This window comes from Microtus oregoni, unplaced genomic scaffold (assembly GCF_018167655.1).
Source record: "Microtus oregoni isolate MIOR12 unplaced genomic scaffold, Mior012 000134F_ref0000037, whole genome shotgun sequence".
In the NCBI taxonomy this organism is placed as follows: domain Eukaryota; kingdom Metazoa; phylum Chordata; class Mammalia; order Rodentia; family Cricetidae; genus Microtus; species Microtus oregoni.
In genome coordinates, this window is record NW_024544778.1 from 667,249 (window position 1) to 689,804 (window position 22,556).

Below are 22,556 nucleotides of genomic sequence, written 5' to 3' on the forward strand. Positions count from 1 at the left end.
TCGGCCACGGACTCCCATTTCACACCAGGTACTAGCCACAGCCACCAGCTGTGACAGAGACTCTAACAGCAGGATGGACCAGACAGCTCCAGTTCTACACACAATTCTAGTTTATTATGGCAAAGGTGAAAATGCCACCTTCTCCACAACAGCAACCAGTAAAATTTATCCCAAAAATAACTCGGTACAAAACAGGTCTGTTTCAGAATTTAAAAAAAAAAAAGAAAAAAAGCCTTTACATGAGTTTTTAGATCCTATTTTAAAACAGGAGAAAAAGAAGAAACAAAAACAAATCCACCATTGTCTGCACAGTCCAGTCGCCAACCCTCCCTCTGGGGATCTCGGACGCAGCTTCTGGGTTCTGTTACTTGTGTGGATTTGCTCGGCTGTTTAACTGGTGTCCATCTGAAAGAGAGAGGTTCATTAAGGAAGCCCTTGTTTCTTCTGGCTTCACGAGATTACCACAGGCTGTGACTCAGCCCCACCCAGTCTTCTCTGAGCCCGAGGACTTACCCTGGCATTATAAGCATCCAGCTGTGCGTCCAGCTCCTCCGCAGAAAGCTGCTGCTTTGAGTTCCTGCCGGTACCTCTACCTCTTCCCCGGCTGCCTCCACGGGTTCCTCTCCGGGTGCCACCACCACCAAAACTTCCAGAGCCACGGCTTCTTGTCATGCCACCTCTGTTTATGCTAACAAAGAAAACATAACTTTAATCCATCTGTGCTTTGTGGATGGCGTTATCACAAACCCACAGCCTTTCCGTCCCCGAGGGCCCAGCACTTACCTCTGTGCTGGTCTTCTCTGCGTGTCAATCTGTGATGTGACGAGCTGGATGTTCATAGGACGGCCTATGGTAAAAAGAACACAACAAGTCTCATCCAGAGGCTCTGAAGCTGATACAGAGGGCACCACACCCTGGTCTCCATGCAAGCTCTGGAAAGGGCCTTTGTGTATCTCCAGTGCCCCCAACAAGGTATATGGCCTTAAGAGTCTGGTGGGAAAATAAAGTGGCGATAAATAACCCCACCAACACCTCCTCACTCCTTCTCAGTTCAAGCTAAGAGGGCTGCTTGGTCAGTGTCCAGGGTGCTCATAGGTGGACAGGTGTGGGTGACCTGATGGAAGAAGAACAGGTACCTTTGTCTTTACGACTACAGCCCCGCACTCAGGTTGTACTATGGCGGTTCTGAGAAGGCTTCACAGAAGTGAATCTTCCGGAAGGAGCTGAAGGAGGGGAGGGATGTAGCTTGCTGGATGGGGGTTCACAAGAGGTTGGTCCAGATGTGTGGGGCAGCATGAGAAGTGGCAGAATGGAAGAGAGAGACAAAGGGGCAAATGCAAAGTGTCCTCAGCCACAGGGGCAGCCCATATTCCTACAGGGAGAGGTGCCAGCCCCAAACTCCATAAGCCCCGCAGGCATCCTGGGCCCAGCCCCACACTCACCATCCAAAGGGACACCGTTGTATTGTTTCATAGCCTTTAGGGCATCTGCCTTCCGTTCAAAGTGCACGTCTGCTGTACCTAAACTTCGTCCAGAGCGATCATAGTGCACGGCTGCTTTCTTCAACGTTCCAAATTCGGCAAAGAGTTCCTGGGAAGTGGAAAGGGCAGCGGTCAGTGAAGTTGTGAGCCCTGCTCTTCGAGTGGCTCATTAGGTGCTGCGAACACGCGTGCTTTGAGGGAGCTTTCCTGACAGCCACCCGAGAAGGGGCAGGGCAGTGAACATCAAGAGGTGAGGGAAGGGACGCTGAAGATCACGAGCACCTGGGTTCCTGCCCACTTTGGGACTGCACCATGATGCCGGTGAGGACAGCACAAAGCCCTGGCACAGAGCAGAAGATTAAGAACTACCTCTCTCAGCAGGGGCATTACAACTCGAATAATGGCTGCTTCATCAAACAGCAGAGGCCAAGAGCAAAACCAAGGGCAGTTCCCACAGAGCAGATAGCTCCGAGGGCCCCCTGACCCCAGCCCCTCCCCCAAAGGCAGATTCTGGCTCACCTTTCCCTCTCCTCCTACTCAAGCCTGCTGCAAAGTCTGAAGTCAAACGCGCCATGGAAACTGCCCTGACCTCAGGCAGGCTGGGAGTTGGAGAGGGAACCCAGGCACACAGCGGGAGTGGAGGTCACCAAAAGCGGTTTCCAGTGGATGCCAGAAACCACCTTAAAAAAAGTGTTGAGACACTGTGAGTGCTCACTGGCTGTGCTAACTTCCCATGGCAAGGCCAAAGGGCTGGGCTCTGAGAAATAAAAACCCAGAAAGGCCCAGCACTCCGACCTAGCCATCTCCAAAACTAATTCCCAAAAACTCTAGAGATGCCTCTGAGGTCCAGTCAAAAAAAAAAAAAAAAAAAAAAAAAGACAAGAAAAGAGGGCAACGGCAAGTATGAGGACCATGCCCCTGCCCAGACCCAGGAAAGGTCGCTGGTTAAAACACAGGGCTTCAGGCTGTAACGCACACAGCACTGACACCATGCACCCCAGTGAGGCCAGACATCTGGGGGAGACTCTGTCTCCCATCAGCTCGCATCCCCGGTCAAACCGGGCAGCTCGTGCCCGTTAGAAACTGGAAGTCCTGGCAGAGGCAGGAGCTCACAGTGGTCGCCTTCAGGGACACACCAGGCTACCTTCCCGCAGCCTGACTTAATAGAAATGCTACTTTCTCTAAGGTCAAGTCACTTGGGGACAGTGGCTGGCCCCGGGGTGGGCGGGCTCCAACCGGGAGGGGGTTCTGGACCGCACGTCTGTGCGGGACGCGCATCGCGACCGGCTCCGGTCTCCTACCTGGATATCCGCGTCTGACACCCCGAAGTCCAGGTTTGACACCAGCAGCTTCCCGCCCGTCTCCACGCCGGCGCCACCTCCGAAGCCGCTGTCGAAGAGGTCGTGCTGCCACTTGTCGGGAAGTTGTTTCGGCTGCAGGCAAAACCGTGAGGACAGAGAAACTCGTGAGCCTCGCCCCGGGCGCCCTCGACACCCCACCGCCACTCTCCCACGTCGGCCCGCAGTCCAGAGAGCACCCCACGCCCGCCGCCACGAGGCCGGACCGCGACCGGACAAAGCGTCCCGGAAGATCCCGGCCTGGGGCCGGGCCTCGCCGCGCGGCCTCGCCCCCGCCCACCCCTCCGCCGCGGTCCCCGCGGGGACTAGCGGAGCGCACGCCCGGCTCCGTGCTGCCGGGCAGCCGCCCGCTTCGGCGTCGCGCGTCCCCGGACTTACTCTGCTGTAGGGTGCCGGTCGGTTCCTGCCGCCGCCGCCCGCGGCGCCGCGAGAGATGGCGGGCCGGTTCCTCATAGGCCCGCCGCCTCGATTCACCCGCGCGGCGGCCTGCACCGCGCCGCCGCGGCCGCCCTGGGAGCCGGCCCTGCCGCGACCCCGGCCTCCGCCGCGACCGCCTCGCTGGCTCCGGTTCAGCTTAATGATATCGTCCAAAGACATATCCATTTTGTCGGCCATGGCGGGCGCGGAATCGGGCCTCAGATCGAGCCCGCGCGTCAGCACGCCGCAGCGTCACTTCCTGCGCCTGCCCCCGGTCTTCCGGCGTCGCGGCCCAGCGGCGGCCTCTGATTGGTCTCGGCGCGCGCGGAGCCGACGGACGCCTGCGCACTGCGCTCGGGGACAGCGAGCGCCGCTTCTGAGGAGCCGGACGCGGCACGGTCGTTTTTATACCTTCCCGCGCGGCGGCAACGGAAGGGCGGGGCGCCTCGTGATTAGGCGGCGAAGGTGCGAGGGCGAGGAGTGGGCGGGGACTCGGGGCCCCGCCCCCGGAGGCCGGAAAAGGCGGGGTGGCCTCGGCGTCGCGCTCCGTCTGCGGACGGGGCGCCTTCTTCGGGACCCCGGCTGTCGGGCCTGCTGTGCGGGGTCGGAGTTCGGGTTCGTCTGCTCGAGGGCGTGGTTTCTCTTTAGCAAGTTAGTGACTGTGCCTCCTCAGGTTTAAAAGCACAGCACTGGTTGTTAAGGAAAAGCTGGACGTTTTCCACGGACGCATTATTTTGTTTTGTTTTTGTTTCTTTTTTCCTTTTTTGGGGAGGGGAGGGGCTGACCTCGAACTCTGGTCCGTCTGCTTCTGCCTGCGAGCGAGTGCTGGGATCCGGGTGCTGGGATTAAAGGCTCGAGTCGGGGATTAAAGGCGTGTGTGACCCCGCCCCACTGCGTGGATGCAGATCTCGAAAGACATCATTAAACATGGCCAAACACCCTCGGAAGCACGGATCCCTTGAAGCGCCTAGCCCCTGTCGCAGCTCCCCTGGTCAAGTGCTCAAGTGCTGGAGCACTACAGACTAACTTTAGCCCCGGAATTCTCTGCCCACAGGTCACAGGCTCGGCCGCCATGAAGGTGAAGATTAAGTGCTGGAATGGTGTGGCCACTTGGCTCTGGGTAGCCAATGACGAGAACTGCGGCATCTGCAGGATGGCGTTTAATGGCTGCTGTCCAGACTGTGAGTGTCCCTCTGTGCTCCACCAGCCTTAGAAACCTTGGGTTTCCCAGCGCTAGGGAGGCAGAGGCAGGAGGATCTCTGAGATTGAGTTCGGCCTGGTCTACAGTGCAGGTTCCAGGACAGAGAAACCTTGTCTTGAAAAACTAAGAAAAACAAAACTGTAAGGTTTAGTTTCCATCTACTGAAGGAAAGCTGACAGAAAATATTTCTTGAAGCCCACTTTTCTATAAAGAGCCTATCTAGCACGGTGGCAAACACTTGTGGTATCAGAATTTGGGAGCAAAACAAGTGGATCTTTGAGTTGGAGGTTACGTAGTGAGACTCTGCAAAAACAGAAAGACAGACAAAGCCAACACTTGTTTTTGTCAGGGCATGGTGGCACAGACCACAGACCCGTGACAACAGCACTTGGGTGACTGAGGCAAATGAGCTTGAATTTGAAGCCTGCCTGGTCTATATGGTGGTAATCTGACATTCTCTTAACTCCTCAAACTTGTATTTTCAGTTTGAATTTTCTCAAAATGCCCCTAACTTGTTACCGCAAATTGAAGTTCAGACAGTGGTTGCCATATTGTCACATTTGCTGGATTTTTGTGCTAAAGTATTGTAAATTATAAGTTAGATGCTTAAACTATGAGCACACTTGAGCCTTGTCTTACAAGCTGTTCTAGCAACCTTATAATCATCTTGATGTTATCAGAGCGTTAGATCTGCAAACCAGGCTGGCCTCGAATTTACAGAGATCCTCCTGTCTCTGTCTCCTGAATACTGGATTAAAGGCACCCCTACCCTGCTCTCCCAGCCTGGCTTATCAGCCAATAGTTAATCGTCTTGATGTATTCAATAAGTTGTGAGTTGTCGTGTCCCCGCCCCCCCCAGGAAGGGTTTCTCTGTGTAACCTTGGCTGTCCTGAAACTCTCTCTGTAGACCAGGCTGGCCTCAAATTTACAGAGATCCTCCTGCCTCTGTCTCCTGAGTGCTGGGATTAAAGGTGTGTGCCACTATGCTCACCCAGCCTGGTTTATGAAAGAGTTGATGTCTATATAGACCAGGCTGGCCTTAAATCTGTCCCCACATGTCTTATTCCTGGGGTTTGAGCCATTCTCAACATCTCAGTACTGTTGGTTTTTCAGCTCTTTTATCTAAACAGCGTCTTCATATTTTCCTTTTTGTTTCCAAGTCATTTGAGTTTTATGATCTTAATGTGTTTTGCTGAATGCAAAAGGTCTTACTGTTTTGTTTTGTTCCTGTGTCCCCAGTATGTTATATAAAGTAGAAATGTTTGATTGCGTTGAGCGAAAGCAGTTTCTGTCTATTTATTTAGATCTCAATTTGTAACCCTGACAAGCCTAAAACTTACTGTGTAGTCCATTCTGGTCTCAAGGTCAGAGAGGTCTGCCTGCCTGTCTGTCTCCTGTGTACTGGATTATAGGTGGGACCCACCATTCTCACCCAGCCTGGCTTATCAGCCAAGAGTTGTGAGTTGTTCCCCCATTCCCCTCCTCCCACAGGGTTTCTCTGTGTAGCCCTGGCTGTCCTGAAACTCTCTCTGCAGACCAGGCTGGCCTCAGACTTACAGAGATCCGCCTGCCTCTGTCTCCTGAGTGCTGGGATTAAAGCCGTGCACCACCACCGCCCGGCGAGCTGTGTGTGTCCTAGGAAGTCATTGTTTTTTTGGTTTAAGTTTTATCTATAGCATTTATGATTAGCAACTAAGCACACAGTTCTAATTTTTATTTTAAGTAGAAAAATGTAAATTTTTGTTGTTTCATATTTTGAGACAGGGTTTTGTTAGGTTGCCTAGGCTGTCCTGGAACTATCTCTCTAGACCAGGCTGAACTCAAACTCACAGAGATCCAGATGCCTTTGCTCCTGAGGGCTGGGATAATAGGCATGCCTGCTACAAATGCAGATTCACTAAGGAAAAATGAGAAGGAACTTCCAAAAGTGTGAAGGGGAGGAATACTCTTTTAATCAGTCAATCAGTTTCTTATTTAATGGGACTGGGGATTGAACACAGGCCCTTTCATGTGCTCTGCAGGCTCTCCCCCACTGAGCTGTATTCCTAGGCTTGGCTCGAACGCACTCTGTCTTGAACTTTGAGTTCTCCTTCCTCGACTTCTAGAGCAGCTAGGGCGCAGGCTCGTCCACTGGTCTTGTCTTGAAATCACGTGAAGACTGGGTACGGTGGCGTGGGGCTTGGATCCCAGCACCGAGGAGGCAGAACAGATCTGTGATTCCAGGCATTCCTGGTCTGTGTAGTGAGTTCTGTGCCTGCTAGGCCTACATAGTGAGACACATACAGCCTCAAAGAAACAAAAACCCAACCTCATCAACAAAATCACCCTTAAGGATGCTTCTATAGTGGGGATCAGGCATAGGACCTTCACTAATCTGCTGAGCTCAGAAACTTCTCCCCTCTAAAGTCTGTAGATATGAGAAATGTTTCCTTTGTTTTGCTGACTGCTGTCAGGTCTTCTGTCCCAGCTCTCTATGCTACAAGTGGCAATTGTTATTAAATAGACCCGCGTTACCTGAAGCTGGTGTTTCTTACCACGCATGAAGGAATCTTTTTGTCTGTCTTTCATGTATACAGTGTTCTGCCTGCATGTATTCCTGCAGGCCAGAAGAGGGCACCAGATCTCATTACAGATGGTTGTGAGCCACCATGTGGGTGCTGGGAGTTGAACTGAGGTCCTCTGGAAGAGCAGCCAGTGCTCTTAACCTCTGAGCCGTCTCTCCAGCCCCCCAGGAATCTTTATTTAACAGAGCCACACAGAGTGTGGGAGTCAGAGGACAAGTGCTCGTGTGCATCTGTCACATCAGACAGCTTTGTGAACTCTCTGGAACTTGCTTATCAGCGCCACCTTCAGGCACAGAATTACCTGTTGTTACCTATGCATAAGTGACCCACACGTGGGCACAACCTGGATGACCCTAGCTGGGTCTGACCAAAGGGATGGCCAGAAAGCATCTTAGGTGGCTAGGCACTTAGAGTCATCCATGTGAAGTAGACCCAGGCTTTCTTAAAACAGGGCCGTTAGCTACACAGAGTGGGAGACTCAGTCTGGCTCACAGATTGTTTAAATGGGAGGGAGTTGACTTCACTGTGCCGAGTGTTTGACAGGTCCAGTCTGTTTTCTGGAGAGATTCCATAAGCATCAGCTTTCTCACAGATTAAACTCCTGTGAAAATTAAGTTACCAAGGCTGTAATAAATCTGTTTCAGGTCCCAGGGGGCTTTAAGGTAAAGAAGTCTTGTCAAGAAGTGTTTTAATTAAAAAAATAATAATTTCGTCAAGGCACTAACCAGGCCTTGCATGAATCACTGTCAGTGTGCCAGCACGCTCATCAAGTGCTCCGGCTCGCCCTGGAGGGACAGCACCCTCCTCCACATGACCACCCACACACAGATGAACCAGCTCCGTGATCTTGTTTGTGAGCCAATAGGGTCTGAGTCTAATTAGAAAAGGGTGATTTCAAGCAGAGCTCTGCTGAAGTTAGGAGCCGGGGTGGTGCACATGCCTTTAATCCCAGCACTCTGGGTCAGAATGAGTTCTAGGACAGCCAGGACTACACAGGGAAACCATGTCTTGAAAAACAAAACAAAGGAAAGAAAGAAAAGAGAGAGAAAGGCTCAGTCGTGCTGAGCACAGGTGTGACAGACATGGACTGGTTCCCCAGGATGGATTGGGTGCACTGACCCAGGCTGATAGTGTCCCTGTGCTCTGCCTTCTTCAGTAGGGTTTCTAGTCTGAGGAAGCCAGGGATACTTGTTTTTGAACGGGGTCTCATGTCTCTTGTATCCTAGGTTGGCTTCAAAATCCTTGTGTAGCTGAGTATGGCCTTGAATTCTTCATCCTCCTGCTTCCAGCTCACAGGTGCTGGGATTGTCTGGTTGTGCAAACCTGGGGGTAGAATGCGGGCTTTGTGCATTCTAGGCAACCGTTCTACCAGCTGAGCTGCGTTCCCAGTCTCCCCTTTTGTTTTTACATTGGTGTATGTATGTCTGTGTGAAGGTGTCCTCAGGTCCTCTGGAGCTGGAGTTACAGACAGTTGTGTGCATGTGGGTGCTGGGAATTGGACCCAGGTCCTCTGCAAGAGCAGCCAGTGCCATCTCTCCAGCCCCTGTTTTTAAATTTTACTTTAAGAAAAAAAAAAGATTAATCTGTTTTCATTTATGTGTATGGGTGTTTTATGTCCCTCTGTGTTTACCACATGCATGCAGCGTCTGTGGAGACCAGAAGAGGGCGTTGGCTCCCCTGGACCTGGAGCCACAGGTGGCTGTGAGCTGCCACGTGGAAGCTGGAAACTGGACCTGGGTCCTGGGCAAGATCAGCAAGTGCCATAACTGCTGAGCCAACTCTATAGCCCTAATTAGTTTTAATCATGAAACTAATTGTCTGGCTCTGATTGGGCTTTCTCCATGGAGGAAGACTTCCAGGCTTGCAGAGTGAGAATCTGCAGCCTGTGCCCCTGGCTTTGGATAGAGGTGGGAGAGCTGAAGGTTCAGGTGAGAGAGAGGATGGCACCTGCTGATATCAAGTCCCCTCAGCAGCTGTCCCATGAACACCAGGGTGGTACAGTTGATCTCGGGGGTCCAGGGAAAGAACCTCCCTGAGTTCCAGCGTGCCTTTAATGAAGACAGAGTTCCCTACTCAGGTTGTGACTCCTTGGCACCATGGCCATTTTAATGTTACCTTCTGGGTATTCTAGGTCAGTTTTCCACAGATGGGTGTGAGGGAGTCACTGTAGGTCTTTCAAGCCGTGGGCCATATCTGGGGACGGTTTGGGTCACATTCCTGCGTGGTCTCCCCTGAGAGGCTCTGCCTGTGGGCTGGAGCCATTTCCAATGCCCTGGAGGGGCCTGCTTGGCTTCACGTGCTCTCCTGTGTCCTAATGTCTTCCCTCCTGCCCCCTTACAGGTAAGGTGCCTGGGGACGACTGCCCTCTGGTGTGGGGGCAGTGTTCACACTGCTTCCACATGCACTGCATCCTCAAGTGGCTGAACGCGCAGCAGGTGCAACAGCACTGCCCCATGTGTCGTCAAGAGTGGAAGTTCAAGGAGTGAGGCCTGTGTTCCCTCTACCAGCACTGGGCCAGGCTCCGTCCCTTCCTCCCCTCCTCACAGTGGCACCCCGGCCCTGGTTCTGCACTGAGGACAAGGATGCCTTCCTTTTGGCTGAAACAAGGAGGTCTTTTTGTTTGTTCGTTTTTTCATCGCATCATTGACACTTTTATTCAATAAGTAAACTCATTAAAGTCCCGAGCCTTGCTGGAGGCCTCCGGCTGCTGCTTTCTTGACATTGATACAGCTGCAGCGTGTTTTGTTATGAAAACCCCTATGAATAAACATCTTGATGAAATAACTGCCGAGGGCTTCTTGATAATCTGAGTCACAACTCAGAAACAGGAAAAGTAAAAGAGACTAAGGCAGGGCCAAGCTGGGCAGAGACCTTAAGGTGTGTTGTGCTGGGGGACTGGCAGGAGCACATAGCCCATCTGCTGCCCTAACCTGGAAGAAGCCCCAGCCTTAGCTGGGCAAAGCTGGCCGTTCTGGCCTAGCAGGCACTGGTCATGCCCAGGTGATCTTCGGAGACTACTGTGTCTTCCTCAGACTGAAGACCAGATCTAGGGTAGGAGGATGTGGTCCTCTGGTGCCCTCGGGAGGAACAGCCCTTTGCAAACTTCATTATTCCCTACAGCTGGGGATTTTCAGCCTCTTAGGGGACAGTAGACCAGCCCTATGGTGTCTGGAAGCTCCTGGGTGGAAATTAATTTAGGGTGGTATCTGGGAGTCCTAGTCAGTTCATCACCTTGTCCTTGTGAGGGCCAGCCATGATGAGCTAAGTCTGGGCAGGTCACCCAAAGGAAGTTCTTTATTTCTTCCAACCACCATCACCCGGGACTCTGGCCATGGGTGAATTTCAGTGGAGGCTGGCGTCTCAGGTGTTCACCCTGAGAAGGTGCCAGGCTGCAGGAGGAACCAACCACAAGCTGGGATCACCCGACCCCTACCCAAGAACAGACCATTCAAAGGAAATTCCTGGCATTCCAAGCACTGTAGATAGAAACACCTGCTAGTCCACAGTCAACCAGGACACCCCTAGAACGAATGCCAGCCAATCAGGGGTCTTAAAAACCCCTCACCCCCACCTTTACTACTATAAAACCCTATTCTAATTGAGCTTGGGGCTCTCCGGTTATTCCAATACGTTGGACATGCAGAGAGACAGAGTTTGAAAACTTGACTAAAATAAAGGCTCTTTACTTTTACATACGGGACTATTGGTTTCCTTGTCTGCTTGTGGGGATTGTGGATTTGGGCATAACAGTCCTCAGAGACTCAGTGATCATGGACAGTGAACACATTTGCATACCACCTGTGCCCTACAGCCTGGAGAGCAGGCCAAGCAAGCAGGGGCAGGACTCCCCGCCATCTCGATCATCTACAAGGGTGTTGGCAATGATGGCTTGCTGTCTACAGTGCCCTTGAGGTACCTCCTACTTGAAACATCTGTGCTTCTGAGAGACTATAGCTCCATACTGCTCGGTTATCTCTCGCATGCTGAGCCTGGCACTGGCATCAGCTGACACGAACAGAGATGGGTGTAACCCAAGAGCTGCAGAGGGGCGTCGAGATCTGTGGATTTGGAGCTCCTTGGGCTGACAGGTCTGGTTCATCCATCCCCAGTCTGCTCACCCTCCTGGGTGCCCTTCGTGCATTTCCTAGGAACGTTCTGTGGGGAAACCCACCATTTTAGGTCACCCTGCTGAAGCATCTTCCTGTACAACGGAGTATTCGTGAGGTCTTTGTCTTCCCAGGCTCACCTCAGGGCTCTCTGACTACAAGGCTTCACTCTGGGTTCCTTAGCATTTAGGTCTTTCTGATCTGTTATCTCAGGACCAGCTCCACTCGTCTCACATCCCCAATCTCTCTGGAGATCAGAAGACCCTAACTAACCCCAGGCTTATAACCCTCCCTGCATATAGAGTCCCTGGTTCTGGTCAGGACGCCCTGATACAATCCCATCACGACAGCTTGTGCTCTCCCTGAACCCCTTTCCCAGGCAGGAACAGCAGGTCCTGTAGGAAGCTTATGCCATCGACCTAGGTAGCCTTTCTCCGTGCCTCCTCCTCCTTCTTTTTCTTCTTCTCCTCCTCTTCTTCTTTTTTAAGTTTTTTGAGACAGGGTTTCTCTGTGTAACAGCCCTGGCTGTCCTTGAACTAGCTCTTGTACACCAGGCTGGCCTCAGACTCACAAAGACCTGCCTGCCTCTGCCTCCCAAGTGCTGGGAAAAACTCTGTCTTGAAAAACGAGAGAGAGAGAGAGAGAGAGAGAGAGAGAGAGAGCGCCATGCGATGGCACCTCACATCTTTAATCCCAGCACTCAGGAGACAGGCAGAGAGATCTCTGTGAGTTCAAGGTTGAATCTCACATCTTTAATCCCAGCACTAGGCAGATGGGAAGTGTTATGGCTGGGCAGAGAGAGGACTACAAGGCAGGAGGAGACGGGAGCTCAGATGCAGTCCGAGGACTTGTAGTGATACGATCACCCCTCTGGTCTGAGGGAGAGGTAAGAACTAGTGGCTGGCTGTGCTGCTTCTCTGATCTTTTAGCTTTCGCCCCAATAGCTGACTCCAGGTTTTTATTATTAAGACCAATTAGAACTCACTACTGTAGGCCATTTTTTATTATATATAATTTCTATTTTTTGTGTGTGTCTGTTTTACCTACAAGCATGTCTGTGCACCACATGCATTCCCCCCGTATCTGCAGAGTCCAGAAGACATGTGATCCCCTGGAACTGGAGTTACAGTTGTGAACTGCCATGTGGGTGCTGGGAATTGAACCTGCGTCCTCTGGAAGAGCAGCCAGTGCTTTAAGCCACTAAGCCATCTCTCCAGCCTGGGGATTTTCTTTTCAAAACAGGGTTTCTGTGTAACAGCCCTGGCTGTCCTGGAGCTTGTTTTAATGACCCCCCTGCCCAGCCTCCCGCGTGCTAGGGTTAAAGACAGGTGCTGCTGCACCCAGTGGAAATTTCTTAATTAGTTACTGATCTGGGAGGGTCTAGTCCATTGCGGGGCAGGTGGTCCTGGGTTCTATGAGAAAGCAGGCTGAGGAAACCAGGAAGCAAGCCAGGAAGCAGCACTCTCCCATGGCTTCCAGGTTCCCCGTCTGAGTTCTTGCTTTCGCTTTTCCAGTAGACTGTGGCACGGAATATGTTAACCACATAAAAACCCTTTCCTCCTGACGTTGCTTTTTGGTTGTGATGTTTCTTCACAGCGATAGTAACCCTAAGACAGTCTCTCATCCCGCCTGGGGGCGTGGATACTTCTGGCCAGAAAGCCTCAGAGGGCAGTTCAACTTCAGCAAGGAGAGACTGGCTCTCTGTCATCAGTGACATGAGTGTTCAGGCCCAGCAAGGTGTAAGAGATCCCACTGATCCTCTGTGCACAGCCCGTGCTCCACTGCCACTCCTCCCTGCTCCTCCTCCCGGCCTCTGTTCCCGCCTCCCCCGCCCTACATCCCATTGCAGATATAAAGCCCAGTCCGGTTCAGACTTCAGCCACATTTTCCCTGCTCCTGCGCACAGCACAGCTCCATGGCCCAGTGTGGGACGTCGGTGGCCGCCGCCGCCCTGACACTGCTCTTGCTGCTCCTGCCACCAAACCTTGCTTGGTACAAGCCTGCGGCGGGACCCCAGCACTACTCGGTGGGCCGCGCCGCGGGGCTGCTGTCCAACTTCCACAGGTTCCCGTCCCCGCGACGCTCCGAGTCCCCAGCACTCCCTGACGGAATTGGACCCCTACGCTTGGAGATGCGCTCTAGCCTAAGGAGCCTTGTGAGTGCAAGGGGGTGGCGGGTGGCGGGAGCCGGTGGGGCACAAGCGGGACCTCAGCCTCCACCGCCCACCCAGGCCCTGTGTGTCAAAGAGGTGACCCCGAACCTGCAGAGCTGCCGGCGGCAATTCAACAGCCCAGGGACTTTGCAGTGTAAAGCGGACGTCTTCTTATCGCTGCAGGAGGCTGAATGCCAACAGTCTGAGCCCTGAACCCCCCATGTCCAGCCTTGCTTGAAGCAGCGCAGGCCCTGTCATGTGGGTTGGCGCCCGTGACCCCTAACTCCTACCATGCTCCACAGCAAATGGCTAACTGAATAAAGAAGCAAACCGTGTCTGCTGAGGGTTGCTGGAGGAGGTGACTAGTGCTCCTGGGAGTGGGTGACCACGAAGCAGGCCCTCGGGCCGCTGCTAGGCTTCCCTATAGCATCCCCTTCCCTGGCCAGGCTGGGTCTTTCCCTCTTCCACAGAGCAAGAACAGGTATAGAGGCTCCCCAACCCCACAGTCTGCACAGGTGACCCCCCTACATAAGTAGTAGGCACTGGGCATAGAGAGTTCCTAGTAGGTCATCTGAAACATGCTGCCCCTCAAGTCAGAGAATTGCCCTTAGCAGTCCAGGTTCCTAGGTTCTTTCCGGAAGTCCTGCTTTGTGTCTTGCCTCACCCTAGGCGATCCTGCTGCTTCTGGGATTCCTACTGCCCCCACCCCTAACCTTGTCTGACTCCCACCTTTTAAAGTCCCTCCCCAAAGACCTTGAAGCACTAAGTACTTAGCTACTGTATGTTCAACAAACCAGGACCAGAAGTGAGGTGCACTGATCTAGAGTAAGGCTCTAACTGCACAGGAGCCCTTAGACCCACCCCCAAACGCCCACTGCCCTGAGGGCCAGAGCCTGGCCCTCCCCTCACATATTCCGGGCGCTGGCCACAAAGCCAAGTGGGCAGCTGGCTTGAGTCCGGCCTTCCCTCCCGCCCAAGGCAAACACTCCCAGGTGCCAGCTCAGTAGCTGAGCAAGCTCTGGTCTGGGAGCCCCTGAGCCTGCTGTTGAGGGTGTCTTCCTCTCCGTGGTGCCTCACCCAGAGGCCATGGGTGGCACAGAGCATGCCTGCCAGTGAAGTGTTCCTCTGGAGACCAGCACACTCGGTGGCTTCCTTGACCTGAGACTGTGCAGAGTATTCCACAGCCTAGGGTTCTAGCGTGGGCACCACCCCCATTCCTAGCAGGCAGGGCTGAGCACTGTACCTCTGAGCACTGTACGGGCTGGAGGTAGGTATGCCCCTCCTCCAGATCTTGACCCCAGGTCTCATATGCTCACAAAGGCTCTCCTGCTTCCAAGGGAAGAGAGAAGGCAGGTCTACCTGCTTCAGTAGGTGCAGAGACCAGGCGTGGGATAAGAGTACCAGCAGCATCCTTGTTTGAGAGAAGCCAGGACTTCAGCACTCCCCTAAAGTCAACCACCAAGAGGCAGCTGTAGGAGCCTCAGCAACTGCTGGGCTCCAAGCAGACCTGGTAGTGTGCCAAGATCCTGGGTCTACAGAAGAGCCAGGGCAGGTACACAGGCTGCCCAGCTTCCTGGCCTGGCCCGTGCTCCCTTCTCTAAAAGAATCTCTGCTGTGGACGGGTTTCCTGCGTCTTCCTGGGGCCGGGCGCCCACCAGGCGCTCCCGCTAGGCTTTATTCAGGGAGCCAAAGAAATTTACATAGGCCACTGAGGTACAAAATGAGGACCACGGAGTCTGTGCAGAGAACAGTCAAGCTGGCCCAGCCGTCAGGGAAGTACATCTTCTGGGAATCAGGAATGGGGTGCTAGAACGTGCCCCAAAGTAGAGGGTGACCACTTGCAGGGTGACCCGGGACAAGAGGTCCCCAAAGTCATCCCCCTCTGTACCTCTCATCAAAGCTGGGCTGGCAGATTGCAGCTTCCAGTTAGGCAGGAGGGGCGTCCCCAACCAAGACTGGGGCAGTGGCAGTCGGAACTGTGGACGCTAAGGTCACACAGCAACACTCCTCCGTCTCCTGTCCGCTGGGCTGCTTCACTGTGCTGGCCACCCTCTCTGGGCAGCTCAGTGCAAAGGACTGAGCCTGTGGCAAGGTGGGCGGTGGGTGCCTCACAGGCGGTAGAACAGCACCCTCCAGCAAAGCCAGCTTCCTTTGGAATTATGTGAGCTGCCACCAGGACACAGAAGCAGAGCAGGGTAGGGAGAGAAGAGATGGGCACAGAGCAAGGGCATGAGTGACATCCTCCAGGTCAGAAGTCAGTCAGTCTCCCCTGCAGGCTGTGCCTCCTGCTGCCTCCTGGCCTCCAGAAAGGCCAATTCCTTGGCTTCCTTCTTCTGATTCCGTGCTTCGTACTCCAACCTGCAGCCAGACAGGCATCATCAACAGGGCCTCCAATGCCAGCCACCCACGGCCAACCCACCGGAGAGGGAGGGGCCACACCTGTTCTTGATGATCCTCTGCACAATCAGGTCTGTGGTGAGGTCGCTGCCACTGTCGATCTGACGGAAGATTCCTCTTCTCTTGGGCTCCTGGAGGCCTCAGTGCAAAGAGAGGAGGGTGGTGAGAATCCTCCTGACCACAAAGACACCCCCAGGTGCCCCTCTACACACAAGAGACCAAAACCAGAAAGGACGGTTGTTCCCACTTCCCAGAGGCAACTCAGACCAGGGCAACCCACCTGGTAGGGGTCAGAGCCATCCCTGTCCGGCACAATTTCTGTCTTCCCGTGACATACTAGGTCCACCTACAAGGGGAAGGAAGGGTCAGGCCTCCTCAGAGAAGCTCTGCCACCACTGGCAACCACCCAGGGCTAGCCCAGACCTAGGAAAGCTGGCCTTGGCGGCCCTGGCTGACCCAGGAGGTCAGCTAGAGAGAAGCCTCACCTTGAAGTGACTCAGGAGCTCCGCTGTGACCGAGTACGGTGCCCCAATGACCACTTCTGAAACATACTGCAGAGACACAGCCGGGAAATCAACTCACTCAGTTCTCATGTCTGGCAAGCCAGGGCTACAGGGTGGCAGAGAAGGCCCAGGGAGCCAGCTGGGACAGGGCAACATAGCAGTGCCAGTGGCAAGCCAGGGCTACAGGGTGGCAGAGAAGGCCCAGGGAGCCAGCTGGGACAGGGCAACATAGCAGGGTCAGCGGGCAAAGGGAATCCTCAGACTCCTCAGTAGGGGACAGAAACTGCACCAATGGGGCCCAGCCACCCGCCACCCGCCTTACTACGGCTCAGGGAAGTATCGCTTCCAGCCCACTCACCCGGCAGGCCAGCACGCTCAGAGTCCGCTCATGCAGGTTCATGATGGGGTAGTTCTTGCCCTTGTATCGGTTTACTTCCTAGGGCCAGGAGGTTTGCTCAGCTAAGGAATGGTGCCCTCCCACCCAGCTGGCCTTCCTGGGCAGAAGCTGGGAGAGGCACCCCTCTCATGGGAACCCTAGGCAGGGCTGTCCTGGACTCCAGAAGAGATCCATGCCTGCCTTGACTAGACACCTGGAGCCTCACTCCTTTAGAGGCCACCTGTGCCTACCACTGACCCCAGCGAAGACCTGTGAGGGATCCCATGGCCCATCAGCTCATGGGGTACTGAAAAGTGAACAAGCAGAAAGGCAGAGACCTGGTCAAAGTGCAGGCCGGCGATGATGTAGGGCCTCTTGGCCAGCTTGTGCACCTCCTCCAGGAAGTCCACGTGCCCGATGTCTATATCCAGATTAAGAAGCGGTAACAAGCTGTACATGGTGTTTTCCTGCATACCTAGGACTTGCATGGTGGAGGCAGGAGCATTGCAAGCTCTAGGTCAGCCTGGACCACACAGGAAAATTCTGTCTCCAAACAGCGAGACCTGGGGCTGTAGCTCAGCAGTGGTCACGTGTCTCAGATACAGAGCCCTGGGTTCCATCCCCAACCCAAGGGGTGAGGGGCGGCAGTAAGGTGTTAGCAAGGAAGGGCTCTCTCCTGTCCTCAATTGCCATTTTCCTGGTGAGGGCTGTACCCGCTACAACCCAGCTCAACCCTGGGGCCTTGAGTCTCTGGGTTCCACTCTGTGGTATGGCTGTGGAGCACAGAGGCCCTGAGAGGATACGGAACAGGTCAAAGGCACCGGCCACGTAGATGACTGTCTCTCCAGGCTGGGGCTCCTTCCCAGAAGCAAACTGGATGATCTTCTGGGATGTCTGCAGAAACTGGGACACCCCTGTCCAGGGACTCTGCCCCCCAGGGCACTATTAGCCAAGAGAAGGAACTAGTTAGTGCCAGAGGCCTCTATGTGTGCCCCTCTCCCAGCACCCCCACCCTCAGGGCCACTCTTCGGAGCCCAGGGCTTCCTGTGCCCCTGTCATAGGAGTGGGTGTTGGGCGCATGTGCAGAGAGCATAAGAGGCTGGACTCCCCCCAACCCCAGCCTGCGAATGACCCAGCAGCACAGCCGGGGGGCTATGTCCAGGCAGGCACTTGGGGCAGGGGCAAGGACACACCATGGTAAGGTCAAGCAGGACCACTGTAGCTAGCAGGACTGTGGCTCCACCCGGTGGCCACAGAAGATACTGCAGTCAACACCAGCTCTGCCTGGCAACACACCACCAGGAGCAGGCGCAGAGCCCAGTGGCCAGCAGTCACAGCCCTCTGAGGGACCCGGCACCCTGAGGCCACCATCTGGTCACCTGGGAGGAGACTTCTGAGGAAAGTGTGTCCCCGGCAGGTGTCGGGTGAGGGGGCTACAAAGGGAGAGAGGGCCAGGCCATTTGGTTAGATGCCACCTGTAGGTGGGCAGTTCTTGCTCCTCCTCCAAGAAGTGGCTGCTGGGACTGGCCACCTCTTGCCTGTCCTCCCTCCCAGAATCCACTAGCTGGCCAAGCCTGGTGGTCAGTACCTGGCCAGCACTGGGAAGGAGAGGGAGGAGGGCAGACAGTGAAGCCCTGGGTGAACCTTTCCCCGTGGGAAGCCTACAGTGGGAGGCTGGGGAGCGCTGGTGGTGGCTGTCTATTTCCAGAGCAGCCTCGCAGCCGGCTGGACTCACCTTGCCAAAGCTGTCAGCATATTCCCGGTACTCGGAGGACATCTCCTGCACACAAGGGCAAGAGGCTAAGGGACCTCGCCCTCCATAGCCCCAGAGCCCAAGGATGGGATGGTCAGGGAGAGCACAGGCTGGACCCGAGGGTGGCTAGGAGGTGCCCCGCCCTCCCTGTTTGTCCCAGACCCCATTCCTCCGGACTCACCTGACTGCTGTGGTGGGCCTTGGTCACCAGCAGCATGCGGCCCACGAGGTCTGTGGTGGACACACCCTGCGTGCGTTTGCACTCTCTGGGGCAGAGGTAAGGTGGAGGTTTTCATCCCAGACACTGCTGAGGCTCTGCTATAGGCGGAAGCCACCTGAGGGACATGACCCTAACCCAGTCCCCCCACAACAGAAAACCAGACTGGGGCAGAGCAATGGGCTCGCATCAGTGACAGAAGCAGAGGGTTCATTCAACTGTACAATGTAGCACCCGGGAGTAGGCAGGCCACATTTGGGACACACAGCTCTGGTTCCCATTTTGACATCGTACCCTCTGGCCTCTCTTAGACCCAGGACCCTATACCCTGCTCTGTTCCAGGCTGCTTTGTCTTCTGTAGGAACCACTGGCCACAGCTGGCTCTTTAAATTATAGTTAATTAAAATAAAAGGCCAGTTCTCCAGGGGCACCCGTGACACTACTGAGTCCATGGATGCCCTACCCACAGTGCTGATCAAGAATGCTGCCCTAGGGGGGCTGGAGAGATGGCTCTGAGGTTAAGAGCATTGTCTGCTCTTCCAAAGGTCCTGAGTTCAATTCCCAGCAACCACATGGTGGCTCACAACCATCTGTAATGGGGTCTGGTGCCCTCTTCTGGCCTGCAGGCATACATGGAAGGAATGCTCTGTATACATAATAAATAAATAAATAATTAAAAAAAGAATAATGTATACATAATAAATAAATATTTTTTAAAAAAGAATGCTGCCCTAGGACTGGCCACACAAAGGTCACCCACAAGCAATTCCTTCTTGCATCCAGTACTGACTGTGGGCCCAAATGCCCTGCCAGCTGCCTCAGAGCAGCAGTGAGAGCTAGGAAGGGATGCACTTGAGCACCACTGGACCTACCTGTACCTCCCAGCCTGCTTCACCTCCTCATAGGTGTCTCGGCCATCTACCGTCAACGTGATGTCATCTAGGGGTGACACGCACACACAAAAGGATTCTGTTGTTTCTGACAGAGAGGATCTTGCTGTGTCGTCCAGGCTGACCTGGAACTTTTGTTTTATTTCTTGAGACAAGGTCTCTGTGCAGCCCTGGCTGTCCTGGAACGTGCTGTGTAGACCTGGCAACTCAGAGGTCCGCCTACTTCCGCCTCCAGAGTGCTGGGGTTAATGGCTTACACACCATCGCCCGGGTGACCTGGAGCGTTTAACACCCTTGCTTCAGTCCCCTCCCCCTCCCCCCGTCACTAGGATCATGTGCATGCAGGCTCATAGCTCGGGGCACCCTTGGGACCAGAGTGACCCTTTCATTTGTGCCAGTGCTCTCGGGGAATGGGCCCAGAGCTTTCTGTCTGCATGGGACGAGGAGCCCTCTACCCCTGAGACCCTGTCAGCTGTCAATCATCTGACTGAGCCCAGCCCCCATCTCCAGGCTCCGCCCACTCACTGCCATGAACACAGAAGTCACAGTTGAACTTGTCCAGTGTCTCCAGGGTGGTGACATAGGGAGCGGCGGGCACCACTTCATCCACCCATTTGATGGCCTGTACCATCTTGTACCTCTCCTCCTGGGTAAACACGGGGGGGCCCTTATGCTTGGCAATCTCCTCTAGGGACAGAGAAAGAAAAAGGACAAAAGAAGACAAATGATGGCAGTCTCCAGGGGCCAGTCCTTAGGAGCCTCTACCGCAAAGCGAAGCGGGAAGTAAGTCTCCCAGCCTTAGCCCACAAGGCAGGACCCCATGTAGCCAGATTGTGTGCCCAGGTTAGTAAGGATACCCTTTAACCAAGTCTGTTCTCAGGAATCAGAGAATCAGGGTAGGGTGGACAATACAGCTGGAGATGCCCCGTCCAGTGTAGCCACAGCTCTCTACAGCTGGGACCAGGCTGCATTACTTACTAAACTCTTAGCCACTGCTGTGCTCTGGGGAAGGAGGCAGGATTTGTTCCCCCGCCCCCGCAAGCTCCGTTGGTTGGAGTAGGTTCCAGGCACAGCAACCCACACCTTACCATCGGTATGCACACCCACGATGAGGTAGTCCCCCATGGCCCGTGCCTGGCGCAGCTGATTCGAGTGACCATAATGCACCATGTCATAGCTGTGAGGGCAGACAGGGTTGGTGGTCAGGCCTTATACTGATCTCAGCTGGACACTGGGGGCCTTGTGCAGGACCGCAGCTTTGCTCCTTTGGAAGCCCCCTGGGAGGGCTACTAAACCAAACCCCTGGATTTGGGGCTTACAGAGCCAAAGTCGGTTCTCGGTTGTCCACACCCTAGATACCGGACTTAGGGAACGGTCTCAGTCAGTGCCAGGTCAGTTCAGGGAGGAGGCTTGGTAAGATCCAGAGAGCCGGTAAGTGACACCCGCAGCTCACAAAATACAACTTGTCCAGGACTTAAAACGTGGAACTTTCTGCACCCTAAGCAAGACTCAGCCCCAGATCAACAAGCCACACTCAAGCTTTGAAACAAGACAACAGTCCTGAGTTAGGAACAGACTCCATTCTACCCTCAGACAGGCCAGCCTCATCCACGTGGCCTGGCTTAACTCTGAAAGAAGTTAAGAACCGTCACCTGGTTCTGGAATCTTTATCCTCAAATCTAGGTCTGGGTGTGACCACACTGTCAAGGTCAAAGCTACCCGGAACCCAGCAACATGCTGGGCACTGAGGGTACCAGTGTGCACTGGGGCCACCTGTATTCTTCTCCACGGGCCAGTGCTGGGTCACAGTCTCTGCTCAGCTTCCTCCAGAACTCCAGCAGGGTGTCATCGGGTGACCCGAGCAGCCCAGGATAGCCGCTACAGTTCACAGAATGGAGGCAGGAAAACAGACAACCCTAGCAGGCTCAGGCACCACGGTAAACTCTGGGCCAGCCTTTGTGCCCACTAGACAGGTAGGGCAAGGTTGGAGGCCAGAGTCTGCGTCTGGGATTAGGGCACAGTGTTGTGGTTGAGCCAAGGTCATAGTCCACTGACACGAAGTCAAAGCCACTGCTGGTGACTCGGGTGCAGAAGAGCGGGAGGGGCAGAAGTTGTAGCTCACTTGCCTAGCTTGTACCAGGCTATGGATGCATCTTCAGGACCACCAAACCAAAACAAACGAGAAATGTACCAAGTCCAGTCTACTCCCCGACCGAATCCCCTGGAGAGCCCTAGTGACCATTCTGCATCCCTTCTCATTCACCCGGGTTAGGCACGACGAAGGGCTGGGGGCAGTTACAGAAAGGCCAACATCTTTTCTGCTTGTTGACAGTTCCACGACTTTCTTAGAGCGAAGCAGCGTCACGGGCTGACTCGCCAGGGAGCCCTTGGCCTTCCAACCCCGGGAACCTGGGTCAGAACCACCGCGGTCGGACGGCCGCATTTCCGGTCTCCGGGGAGAGCGCTGCCCGGTGCACCCGCACGCAACACTTCCGAGTGGCCGGGGGCCGGAGTGCCTCGTGCGGCCTCGGAAGACTCGGGATCTGCCAACGGCCGGTGCGTGACCCCGCGGCGGCCGCCCACCCCTCGCCGCCGCCGCACTCACCAGCCGTCGCACCACACCCGCACGGCGCGCTGGCCCGCCGGGACCCTCCGCCCGGCAGCGCCGACCTCCCCGTGCCCGTTCCGGATCATGGCACCGCAGGCCCCCGTAAGACCGGGGCGCTCCCGCGACTCGCAGGACTCTGGCCCCGCCCCCAACGCTTGCGCGCGCTCACGCGGGTCTCACCCGCCTGCCGCGGCCAATTGCGAGCGCGACTCCAGGCCCCGCCCCCGTCCCGGCCCCGCCCCCAATGGCCAACATTGGCGGCCAATGATGTGCGTCGGAGGTCCTAGTCCAAGCAGGGTCAACTCCCACGGAGTGTCCTGTAGAAATCCCTCCGGCCCTGCGTCCAAAGGGAAAAGGGAGCAAGCTAGTACGGCAGGTTCGCCCCCACGCCTTGAGCATTCCTAGGGACTGGATTTACTTTTTTTTTTTTTTTTGATACAAGGTTTTTCCATGTAACAGCCCTGGCTGTCCTGGGTTAGTAGCTCTTGTAGACCAGGCTCGCCTCTAACTCACAGAGATCCGCCTGCCTCTGC

The 22,556-nt window shown here is 54.8% G+C and overlaps 4 protein-coding genes across 9 annotated transcripts; 2 read left to right on the forward strand and 2 right to left on the reverse strand.

Moving 5' to 3' along the window:
* Positions 1 to 92: 92 nt before the first annotated feature.
* Positions 93 to 3,595, reverse strand: LOC121444613 (THO complex subunit 4). Its single transcript, XM_041646482.1, has 6 exons — positions 3,218 to 3,595; positions 2,783 to 2,914; positions 1,443 to 1,590; positions 784 to 847; positions 514 to 688; positions 93 to 405 (listed from the first exon to the last, which is right to left on the reverse strand). The coding sequence occupies exons 1-6, from the start codon at positions 3,452 to 3,454 to the stop codon at positions 391 to 393; spliced, it is 771 nt and encodes a 256-aa protein (XP_041502416.1). The 5' UTR covers positions 3,455 to 3,595; the 3' UTR covers positions 93 to 390.
* Positions 3,591 to 9,742, forward strand: LOC121444615 (anaphase-promoting complex subunit 11). 4 transcript variants are annotated; one of them, XM_041646486.1, is made up of 3 exons: positions 3,591 to 3,721; positions 4,311 to 4,437; positions 9,362 to 9,742. In XM_041646486.1, exons 2-3 carry the CDS (start codon positions 4,329 to 4,331, stop codon positions 9,505 to 9,507), a joined length of 255 nt encoding a protein of 84 aa, XP_041502420.1. In that variant the 5' UTR covers positions 3,591 to 3,721; positions 4,311 to 4,328; the 3' UTR covers positions 9,508 to 9,742. The 4 variants fall into 4 exon arrangements, with proteins under 4 accessions (XP_041502420.1, XP_041502419.1, XP_041502422.1 ...); XM_041646485.1 differs by lacking the exon at positions 3,591 to 3,721 and adding an exon at positions 3,756 to 3,907; XM_041646488.1 differs by lacking the exon at positions 3,591 to 3,721 and adding an exon at positions 3,764 to 3,871.
* A 3,236-nt stretch (positions 9,743 to 12,978) lies between these two features.
* On the forward strand, positions 12,979 to 13,571 carry LOC121444614 (neuropeptide B-like). The gene is made up of 2 exons (XM_041646484.1): positions 12,979 to 13,282; positions 13,358 to 13,571. The coding sequence occupies exons 1-2, from the start codon at positions 13,043 to 13,045 to the stop codon at positions 13,490 to 13,492; spliced, it is 375 nt and encodes a 124-aa protein (XP_041502418.1). The 5' UTR covers positions 12,979 to 13,042; the 3' UTR covers positions 13,493 to 13,571.
* Positions 13,572 to 14,872: 1,301 nt separating this feature from the next.
* LOC121444611 (ethanolamine-phosphate cytidylyltransferase) lies at positions 14,873 to 22,164 on the reverse strand. Of its 3 annotated transcripts, XM_041646477.1 has the most exons (14): positions 22,021 to 22,164; positions 20,504 to 20,592; positions 19,941 to 20,102; positions 19,398 to 19,464; positions 18,490 to 18,574; positions 18,291 to 18,335; positions 17,935 to 17,988; positions 17,359 to 17,497; positions 16,894 to 16,976; positions 16,538 to 16,615; positions 16,162 to 16,227; positions 15,957 to 16,022; positions 15,719 to 15,807; positions 14,873 to 15,637 (listed from the first exon to the last, which is right to left on the reverse strand). In XM_041646477.1, the coding sequence occupies exons 1-14, from the start codon at positions 22,107 to 22,109 to the stop codon at positions 15,535 to 15,537; spliced, it is 1,215 nt and encodes a 404-aa protein (XP_041502411.1). In that variant the 5' UTR covers positions 22,110 to 22,164; the 3' UTR covers positions 14,873 to 15,534. The 3 variants fall into 3 exon arrangements, with proteins under 3 accessions (XP_041502411.1, XP_041502412.1, XP_041502413.1); XM_041646478.1 differs by lacking the exon at positions 17,935 to 17,988; XM_041646479.1 differs by lacking the exon at positions 14,873 to 15,637 and having other exon boundaries at positions 15,744 to 15,815.
* Between the last annotated feature and the right edge of the window lie 392 nt (positions 22,165 to 22,556).

Coding starts and splice junctions, on each gene's coding strand:
- LOC121444613 (XM_041646482.1), bottom strand. CDS start 3,454: ATGGCCGACAAAATGGATATGTCTTTGGACGATATCATTAAGCTGAAC. Junction 2,915..3,217: donor GACCGGCACCCTACAGCAGA/GTAAGTCCGGGG, acceptor TTTTGCCTGCAG/CCGAAACAACTTCCCGACAA. Junction 848..1,442: donor CAACGGTGTCCCTTTGGATG/GTGAGTGTGGGG, acceptor TTTTTACCATAG/GCCGTCCTATGAACATCCAG.
- LOC121444615 (XM_041646486.1), top strand. CDS start 4,329: ATGAAGGTGAAGATTAAGTGCTGGAATGGTGTGGCCACTTGGCTCTGG. Junction 4,438..9,361: donor TAATGGCTGCTGTCCAGACT/GTGAGTGTCCCT, acceptor GCCCCCTTACAG/GTAAGGTGCCTGGGGACGAC.
- LOC121444614 (XM_041646484.1), top strand. CDS start 13,043: ATGGCCCAGTGTGGGACGTCGGTGGCCGCCGCCGCCCTGACACTGCTC. Junction 13,283..13,357: donor GCTCTAGCCTAAGGAGCCTT/GTGAGTGCAAGG, acceptor CCGCCCACCCAG/GCCCTGTGTGTCAAAGAGGT.
- LOC121444611 (XM_041646477.1), bottom strand. CDS start 22,109: ATGATCCGGAACGGGCACGGGGAGGTCGGCGCTGCCGGGCGGAGGGTC. Junction 20,103..20,503: donor CGTGGGTGTGCATACCGATG/GTAAGGTGTGGG, acceptor CTCTGTCCCTAG/AGGAGATTGCCAAGCATAAG. Junction 18,575..19,397: donor AAGCAGGCTGGGAGGTACAG/GTAGGTCCAGTG, acceptor CCTCTGCCCCAG/AGAGTGCAAACGCACGCAGG.